The following is a 9,343-nucleotide window of genomic DNA, read 5'->3' as shown; positions in this document are numbered from 1 at the left end:
TGCTGAGGCGGACGTGGAGTCAGGGTCTGACGCCTGCCGGGGGCCGCGTCCCTCACCTGCTCCGGGGTCAGAGGAGAAGCCACCGCAGCTGCCAGTACCGAAGCCTCCACGCGCCGGCTCTGGGCTTCCCCATCCCCGCCTCCGAGTCGCTCTAGCTGCCCCAGAGGCCGCCTCTGAGTCCAGCTCCACTCCTCCCGCCAGCCGCTCTAGCCCAGCTTCTGTGAGGCGACTCTACTCCTCCTGCCGGCCGCTCTAGCTCTCCACCGCGCCACGCTGGCCAGATAGGGCCGCTCTGGCCTGCCTTGGAGGGCTGGCGTTTCCGTATCTCGACTGCTCCCGTTACACCCCTGGGCCCCGCCCCCTGCCCCGGTCCCCCGCCTTGACCCAAGGTGAGGAAGGTTCCAGCCCCCGATCCGGGACTCATCTGATACCTTGGACTCATCTCCTTAGTTCTATTAGTTCCCAGACTGGGCTCCCCGCCCTATCTCGCCTCCCTAACTCGTGGACCAGTTGAATTCCCCAGGCTCGTACATTAATTCTCTTCGAATCCCCCATCCCCCGCCCTCACCCGGGCATATTTTCCGCTGGGGCTGGAAAGCAAAAATCCTGGGTTCAAGGGTACCTTTCCCTCTGACATGCGCTGTAAACTGGAATAAGCAATTCACTTCTTTCCAAGCCTCAGTCTTCCCATCTATACAATGGGGGAGGACCATCGGCTCTGTCCCCTACAACCGAGCTCTGGGGTATGGTTAATGGCCCGGGAAAAAGAGCTTCCCACAAATGCTTTCCAACGCGCTCTGCGACTTTTAGCTTCACAGCGGCCTACGACGTTAGCTGTCGTTTTTCTTTTTAGGTGGCCCTAAAGCATGCGGGGTTGGAGGACGGCGCTTAGTGGAAAGCGGCTGCGAGTTCACATCCCAAGTGCACTCGGTCTCACGACGTGTGTGCCCTGGGACCAGTTGGTTCTGCTCCCCGGGCCTCAGTTTCCCCACCCGTACAATGGGAGCGATCATCCGTCTCCGTGGACAGTTGGAGGCCTCGTCCCCGGCCTCGCACGCCTCACCCCACCTACTGGCCACTCTTCAGGTATTGGATTTCTCTTTGCCCCCTTTGACAGATGGGAAAACTGAGGCCCAGGGAGGGGCAGCGTCTGGCTCAGGGGTGCTCCGAGGAGGCCCCTCCACTGCCGGCAGCGCCCCAGTCCCCTCCCTCCTCCTCCCACTTCCCCAGGCAGCGGGGAGGAGGCCGGGCGGGGCCACGGACGGAGTACCTGGTGTCCGTGCGGGGAGGTGACCGGCGGGGCGCCCGAGGTCGGGCTCGGCGATCCCGGGCCCTGTGTCCCGGCTCCCGCTTCCTGGCTCTGGCGGGGCAGGAAGTTGGGGCGTTTTTCCGGAGGCCCCCGCCCCGCCGCCCCTCCCCGCTTCCTGCCGGCGCCCCGCGCCCGCCCGGCACCTCTGCTTCCTTCCCCTTCTCGCGGCCCGCCAGGCCCCTCCCTTCCCCGCTCCGCCCGGGACCCGCGGGCACCGGCCCGGCCCCGCCCTGACCCCGCCCGACCTCTCCCGCCGGGTCCGGCGCGCGGTCCGCGGTCCGCGGCGCGCGGCGATGCCACCGCCTCCCGGCGGGGCTGGGGGCGAGTCCCATCCCGCGTCCGCCCGCGTCTGCGCGGCAGCCTCCCCGCTCTCCGTCTCTGTGTGTCTCTCGGTCTTCCTCTTTCTCCGCCTCGCTGTGTTTCTGTCCGTGTCCCTCTCTCTGTCTCTTTCGCCCCCTTTCAAAGTTGGGGTCTTTCCCTCCCGCTCCCCGTTGTCCCTCTTTTTCGCGGTCGCTTTCTCCCTCGGAGCGCTTCTCTTCCCATCTCTGCGTCTCCGCATCGCCATCTCAGTCATTTCCCCACGTCCCGCTTTGCCTGGAGTCTCAGGGGTCAGCCTCTCTCTGTCCTAATTTCTGCGGAATCGTCTTTCTTTTCTATCTCGTCTCTGTATCTTTCTCAGCATCTCTGTCTCTCCGTCCTTATCTTTCTGCCTCAGTCTTTCTCTCCTCTCTATCTCAGAAACTCTGCATCTCTGTGCTTCTGTCATTGACCGTGGGTCTCCCCTACCGTCCCCAAGTTAAGGCCACAGACTCTCCAAATCCCCCCCCCCACCCCGCCAAAAATCCACTCGCGGAGAACAGGTGTGGTCACAGTAGAATTTGGTACCAGTGTCACCAGACAATCCTCTGTGATTCTGGAATTTAGATACGCATAAATAATTCTGGTCACCTCGATTCCCTCCTTGTGTATCCCCCATATTCAGGGAAGACATGGCCTGCCACAGAACCCTCCCTAAGGCACTTCCTGTTTCTCTCAGGGGTCAGCCAAGACTGGCCACTTGGTCCCAGGTGTGGGTTTGAGGGAGGAAGGGACTGCGTGCCTGGACTCCTGGGTCCCATGGGAGGAGGGTAGGCGGTCTCCATGAGATCCATGATTGCTGCCAAGGTCTGCAATGGGGAAGGATTTATTATCACTAAGTGGCCATGACAGAGCAGGGAGGGGGGAGGCGACACTAACGAGGCTGCTACAATCAGCTCCCCTAGAGGCAGCGATTAAGGGCTCATTACCGGCTGGCTGGGTGGGTGGGAGCCAGGGAAAGGCAGCAGGGGGAGGACCGAGTTAGGGTGTGTGCCAGACATGAGGACAGTGCAGAGGGAAGAAGAACAGACACTCCCAAGGGGGAAGGCAGTGCGGGACACTCCCAGGAAAGATTGTGAAAAGAGCTGGTTCTAGGGGGCGGGAGAGACACGGGAGTTGGGAGGACAGCAGGCAGGGGCAGCCCAGCTGGTCACGGTCACGGCTTCTCCAGCTGGACATCTCCGATGTGGAGGCTCCCCACGTCCTGGTAGGTGCCCTGGAGGCCCCGGGAGATGTCCTCGTACATGGAGCAGTCATCGAGGTTCAGGCCCTGGGGCGCAAACAGAGTGGTGGGCCTCGGTGCCCGGATGCCTGAGTCCCTGCCCCCAGCCAACCCCGTGAGGACCCCCCATGAGCCCCTCAAAGGCACCTGCCCCTAACTCATCCCCACCCTTCACTCACCTCATAAAGATTTTCATCTTCATAGTCATCCTGGGCGTCTATTCCAAACTTCACATTCTGCCATCGTTTCTGCGGGGGGGTGGGGTGCACATGGGGAGACCATATGTTTTCACGCCCTCCTGGATGCCAGGAAGTGCTCTACCAGAGTGAGTAAGGGGCGTGCCCAGAGCCACATGTTGAGTAAGTGGCTGGTCTCTGGGTCCTTTTGGCTGTCTCCACTGCCTAATAGCTATAGAGGCCGGTGCACTCGGAGACTCTGGGAGGACCCCAGCCCCCATCTTCCCTGGTCTTGGCTGCATCTGGAGGGCCACAGCACTCCTGGGTTGGGGGACAGTAAAGCACTCTTGGCGGGGGAGGCACCCCAGGGGAGGGTTTGGAGTGAGGACATCCCCTGAGAAGGGCAGTGAAGACAGCCCTGAGGGGAGGGAGACCTAGTTAGGATGCCCCCCTCCCAGCACCATTTAAAATCCTGTCACTGTATTAATTAGTTTAGGCCCCGTGGCCCCTGTGAGGTGGGTGCTGTTGTTCCCCCAAGTTTTAGGTGGGGACCCTCAGACTTGGCCCTGGTCCTGGTGGCTTACCCTGAACAGCAGCAGTGTCCCGGGCACCACCGCACAGAACAGCAGGATAATCCCTTCGGCTGTGATGATGTTGTTCTTGGTGCCCTCCCCCATGTTCAGGAAGGGTCTGGGGTATGGCTCTGTGAGGGGGGCGGTGCAGCTCAGAGCCCTGGCACCCCATTCCACCCCCAGCGAGGCCCTGCTGACCCCCCCATCCCCCGCCCCGACCCTGCTCCGCAGGCACTGGCTCCATCCCCACTTTCTGGACAGGAAGTCGAGAGGCCCCAGCTGCAGGGTGGTGGGACCCTGGAGCCAGGACGGGGCACTCACCACGCACGAGGAGGTAGGTGCCACAGGATTGTACGCTCCTGTTACCATAGTGGACTTTGCACCTGTACATGCCCACGTGGCTCTTGTTCACTGACGGGATGGTCATCTCACCCGTGGGGCCCTGGCCCTCGCCCTTGTACTGAGGTGGCCACGTGTGGGTGTAGTTGCCGTGGAGAATGCGCCACCATGTGATATTGGTATGGCTGCTGGGTTTGCTGCTATTGTGCAGGCACGGGAGGCGGGCCTCATCCCCCAAGATCACGACCATTGATGGTGGGTCCCAGTGGTCAGGGACCGGCAGGGTCTTGTCCTTGGTGCCTGTGCAGAGGTGGATGGGTCAGGGACTTTGGAGGGGACACAGGACCCCCTGCAGCTGCAGTGCTCCTGGGTGTGTGTGGGAGGCGTAGGAGGACACTCCTGGGGAGGAAAGGAAGGGGTGGGGCAGAGGACACCGGTGTTGGGAGGGGAAGGGGGGGGTTACCTAGGGGAGGAGAAAGAAAACACACCTCGTGGGGAGGAGGACATCCTGGAGGAGGAGAGTAAGACACCTAGGGTGCTGACACACCTGGGGGTCCCCGCTCTTCTCTCCAGTGCCACCTCTTGCCACCCTCCCCGCACCCACTCTGTGCTTTGGCCCCACTGAACTCGCTAGTGTTTGGATACTTGGTCCCCTGGTGCCAGACTGCCCAGGCAGCTCCTTCCAGAGTCCGTTTGGGCGTCACCTCCTCCCGAGGGCCTTCCTGCTCTAGTCTCCCAGCCCAGCCCGGCCCTGCACCTGGCACTTTATCTTGTATAATCATCACAGAACCCTTAAAAGTAGGTTCTCTTGTTATCCCATTTTTCAGATGGGACAGCAGAGGCCCAGGGCCGCAGGAGTGGCTGGGGGTTCTAACCCCAGGCCCCCTGGGCCTCCTTCTGTCAGTCTTTGGGTCTGCCTTGTCCTGTGTTTCTGAGCCTGCCCCTCATTCTCTGTGACTTGCATGTGTGGACCTGGGGGTCAGGGGGGAGTTCAGTCCTCGGTCTGAGCTGGGGGGGTCAGAGTGGGGCTTAGCAGGGTGGGTGGCTAGAGGGAGCCAGGGGCAGCCCAGCCTGGCTGCTCCGAATGCCCCAGCTTTCAGCACCCCGGCCAGTCCGCAGGCTGATCTGCCTCTTCTGGAGGGGAAAGGAGGGAGGTAAGGAAGAGAGGAGGAAGAGGTAGGGGTAGAGGCAGCAGCTTCAGGGGCAGGGCTCCAGTCCCCACTCCACTGTAACCTTGAGTGACCAGCAGCCTCTCTGACTCCTTGGTCAAACAGATGGTCACAGCTCTGCCAGCTGGCATTGCTGGGGGAGGGCGGGGTGGGTGGTGTCATGAGGCTCCCCTCCCCCAGCACTGAGAAGGGGCTCCCTGTGAGAGGTGTGTTGGGAGTGTGGGGGGTGACTGAGGTTCGAGGCAGAGAAAGAAAGGTTTTTCTTCCTTCTGAAGCTGAGCACTCCCCCAAGTCCCCTGCTACCCCCAGCTCTGAAGCTTAGTCAAGGGCAATCTTAGTTCCTTATTTTGACCTGTGGGGATGAGAGAGTGAGGAAGGCACCTCCCTCCATGGGGCTGTGGATGCCCCTTCAATGTCACCGAGTCCCCTCCGGCCTCCCCTAGGCCTGCTTGAAACAGTCAAGCAGACAGATGCAGTTTCTACCAGGGCCTTTCCCAGCTCCCCTCCTGGCTCTTCTCTCCTCCCTCTTGATGCCCTTCCCCCTGCCTGTGCCCTCTCTGTAGCCTCCCCAGTCACCCCCCCGCCCCCACGTAGCACCTGCCTGTGAGCCACGTACCCAGGCCAGTACCCAGGCCAACGGCCTCAAGCAAGACGAAGAAGACAACGGCAGGCCGAGCTTGAAGGAGTCTGGCACCACCAGGCATCTTCTCCCAGCGGGTTGGTGGGTCTGGCTGGCAGCAGTCGTGGGGTACCAGATCCCACCTCGTTGGGCCCCAAACTCCACCCCACTTCCTGCTCGGCCCTGCCGGAGATGGGCTCCGCTGGCCCCACTGCTGGGCCCTTGGGCTGTCAGTCTAGGGGGTGGCCCCTGCCAGTGTGCTTCAGGATGTGAGTGGGGAGGAACTGTTCCTTGCACCTGTGGTGGCCACAAATCCCCTGGGGGGAGCTTGTTTGGTTGAGGAGAAGAGGCTAGTTCAAGGCCTGATTTGTCACTGGCAAGCTCTGGGATGAAAGCCTGAAAGAGCCAGAGTTTGGGGTGCCCACTGCACGAAGGCTGTCAGGGTTGTGACTCTGAGCTTGGTCTTTGCCCCTTACTGGCCTTGGGAAAAACTCGTTCCCTGTCTGAGCCTCTGTGTCCTCACCTTGTGGGGTCGGAAACAGGAATTTAAAGGGGTCGTGTATGCACAGCACTGAACACAGCACCCAGCACGGAGTAGGTGCTTAGTAAATGTTGGCTGCTATTAATGCTCACGAGGAACACATGAGGCCAGCTGACCAGCTTTGTGACTAAGATGACTAAGTAAGTGGTGGCTTCTCTTTTTAAGCCCTGGCATTTTTAATCCAAGAGACAAGGATAAGAATATCTCCCTGGTGTTCTGACTCGAGATGACGTTCCTGGCACCTAAGGAATTATAAGCACGATGGGCTCTTTCTTGGTGTTCTTTCATTTCAGCAAGGTAGTCCCCCCCCATTTTACAAAGGAGGAAACTGAGGCCCAGAGAGGGGACACTAAACTGTCATTTGTCTGGTGGTGGAGCGGGGATTCAAAGTGACTATGTCTGCCCAGGTTTCTTTGGGCATCATTTTTAGGTCAAGTGGGAAGGAATGAGGTCAGAGTGCTGGGGATGGGGAATTATATGAGGTTACTGAGATGTTTGTGAGCAGTTAGGGAACCATCACACATTCTCACACACACACACACACACACACGCGTGCGCGCGTGAGCACACGCGGAGACCCGTAGGAAAAAAAAATTCATTGCCGTGAGATTTTTGGTAACAAAAACTGGAAAACAAAAAGTCCATTTGTAGTAGAATGGAAGCATACATTATGGCGTAGTCAGTCAATGGAGTAGTACACAGTAGGAGAAAAGGCAGGCCTTCATGTGTCAGCATGGCTGCATCTGAGAAAAAACACGAAAATGAGAAAAAGGATATTGTAGCACGATACAGTTGACTTGTTTTCAAAAGGCAGAATAATACCATATGCTGTTAGAGACCTGCACATCTGTTGTGAAAGTGTAGACCTGCGCGGGGAGAGGGGGGTTAAACCCAGTTCCTGAGAGGGGTTACCTCTGGGGGGAGCCAGGAGGTTGTGACTGGGAAGGGTTCGCAGAGGGCTTTATCCGTCTCCATTTTATGTTTCATTTTACTCCTTAAGCTGGGTGGTGGGCTCATGGGTCTTCGTTACACTATTATGTATGCCGTTTTGTGTGCTTGAAGTATTTCATAATTTTTTTTTTAAAAAAGCAATTGTCACAAACACAGAAGAGAACGGGCTTCAAGAGTCACGATTCTCGGTTTGAATCTCAGCTCTGCCAACTGACTGGTCATCTGAATCTGCTTCTCCTCCTGTAATCTGGGCATAATGCCCCTACTTTGTGAGGCTGAGGATATTACAGTGCTTAGCACAGTTCTAGGACGTAGTTCCTCTTCTTTGGCCTCCGGGTCCTCCCGCTACCCTCTGGGGTCCTAGGTGTTCTGTTGAGACCCTCGAGGTATAACAGGCCATTAGCCCTTTTTTGCTTCAGTTGCCTCCTTATGATCTTCTCGGAAGAAGCCTGGGTCCAGAAGCTGCCGCCCTGGAAATTCACTTCCGTCATTCTTCCGTGGCTGAGCCGGTTTCCAGGCTCTCGACTGACCCCCAGCGGTGGAAAGGCACGGCTGCCAAATCGCCAGCCCTCTCAGGCCCGGCTGGCCTGCCTGGGCACCTCCACTTCCCAATCACCCAGCACCTCTGGTATCTGGCGCTGTACGTGGGAACCAGAAGCTTGGCATTGCGTGCTCAGGACAACTCTGAGAAATGTCAATTTCAATCGGCAAAGAGGAAACGGGCCAGAACGGGGAGTGACTGTCCCAAAGCCATGCCCAGGAGTGGAAGACTTTGGGCCTCGTTTTCCCATCTCTCTCACTTTTGAGGGGCAGTGCACCATGGTGACCGGAGCCAGGTTGCCTGGGTTCGAATGCTGGCTTTGCAGCCCCCTAGCTAGGAGACATCAGGCACATTACTCAAACTGACTTATTTTCCTATCTCGAAACTGCGGTTGCTTTTCCGGTACCTACTTCACAGGGTTGCAGAGTGTAAATGATACAAAATAAAGTGCCTTGCACGTGGTAGGCGCTGTATTCACTCAGTACACTTTCCAGCCCTGACAACTTCTGAGCTGAGAGAGATGGCAGCTTCGTTCTTCACAGGATGTAGGACTCCGCTTTGATATTCTTTCCATTTTGAACATCTTGGTTTTCAACTGGATAATAGCGACTGGCTGCCTGCCAGGTGTGCTGCCTTGAGCCAAGGCGCTATCTACATGACATCTCCCAGATCTCTCAGGAGCAAGTGCGGGACTGGATCTGAAGGCTCAGAGGCGGAGTTGCTCATGGTTGTACCGATTTAAGGGCAGTGCTAGAATTTGAACCCAAGTCTTCTGGAGTTCTAAGCTCAGGCTTGGCACTGGAAGGAAATGGGTCGGATTTGAGTAATCCGGACTGGGAGGACGTCAGGCTCACTATCTTAGTTCTCCCCAACTGGAAGGTGGGTCTGGTCATATACAGCGGTAAGGGGGACCTTTCCAGGATAGTTTCTTCCTCAGCACTACACGTGTCCATTCGGAGCCCTTGAATTCTGCCGCCCCGACGAGGGGCCCAATCACAGGCAGAAGTCCCCGCCCCTGGTGCTAAGAGCCAATCGCCGAGCAGGACCGTGGAGCCTGCGCCTTGCTGGGGCTGTTTCTACGCAGGCGCAAGCTTGCCCCATGCCGCCTCTTTAGCACCCCATTCCTCCTGCAGGGCGGGTCCGACTAGCAGCTCCATTTTACAGCACAGCACGAGGCCACGGAGCTTACAAAGTGAAGGCTTGGCAAGACCACCCTAACCGTGCAGGTCAGGGAAAGATGCATGCCAGGTACACACAGCTCACCTTGAGGGCTGTGCATCCTTGCCCACCTCCTTCCAAGGAAACAGCATCTGAACTCCAGGGCCCCTCCTGCTTTGTCCCAGCAGGGGCCAGAGTGCCACTTGAACAGCCCAGGCCCCAGTTGGGGCCACTGCTTGAACAGTCACTTCTTTAAGTTTCTCATTTTCTGAGAATTGCAAAGGCAGGATGTGAGGGAGGTGTGGAGGAATCCTGGGTCCTGGCCCGCCCACCCCAGGCATCTCACCCACTTGGGGCAGAACCATGTGAACTGGGAAAGGCTAGCGATC

The 9,343-nt window shown here is 58.2% G+C and overlaps 2 protein-coding genes across 5 annotated transcripts in view; both read right to left on the bottom strand.

Moving 5' to 3' along the window:
• Positions 1–1,482, bottom strand: part of ARHGEF1 (Rho guanine nucleotide exchange factor 1) — a 19,706-nt gene extending 18,224 nt beyond the window's left edge. For 2 of the 4 annotated variants that reach the window (XM_011382804.2, XM_011382803.2), the window contains exon 1: positions 1,271–1,482. The gene's annotated coding sequence lies outside the window, so the exon portion shown is untranslated. The remainder of the gene's footprint in view (positions 1–1,270) is intronic. The other 2 variants (XM_011382801.2, XM_011382805.2) reach the window with 1 other exon arrangement.
• Positions 1,483–2,172: 690 nt separating this feature from the next.
• Positions 2,173–9,254, bottom strand: CD79A (CD79a molecule). The gene is made up of 7 exons (XM_011382800.2): positions 7,144–9,254; positions 6,972–7,047; positions 5,761–6,159; positions 3,958–4,275; positions 3,649–3,767; positions 3,068–3,136; positions 2,173–2,936 (listed from the first exon to the last, which is right to left on the bottom strand). The coding sequence occupies exons 3-7, from the start codon at positions 5,846–5,848 to the stop codon at positions 2,823–2,825; spliced, it is 708 nt and encodes a 235-aa protein (XP_011381102.1). The 5' UTR covers positions 5,849–6,159; positions 6,972–7,047; positions 7,144–9,254; the 3' UTR covers positions 2,173–2,822.
• Between the last annotated feature and the right edge of the window lie 89 nt (positions 9,255–9,343).

This window comes from Pteropus vampyrus, unplaced genomic scaffold, assembly GCF_000151845.1.
Source record: "Pteropus vampyrus isolate Shadow unplaced genomic scaffold, Pvam_2.0 Scaffold490, whole genome shotgun sequence".
NCBI classification, from domain to species: domain Eukaryota; kingdom Metazoa; phylum Chordata; class Mammalia; order Chiroptera; family Pteropodidae; genus Pteropus; species Pteropus vampyrus.
Note: the sequence above shows the minus strand (reverse complement) of the source record. Positions and strands in the feature narration are given on the sequence as shown.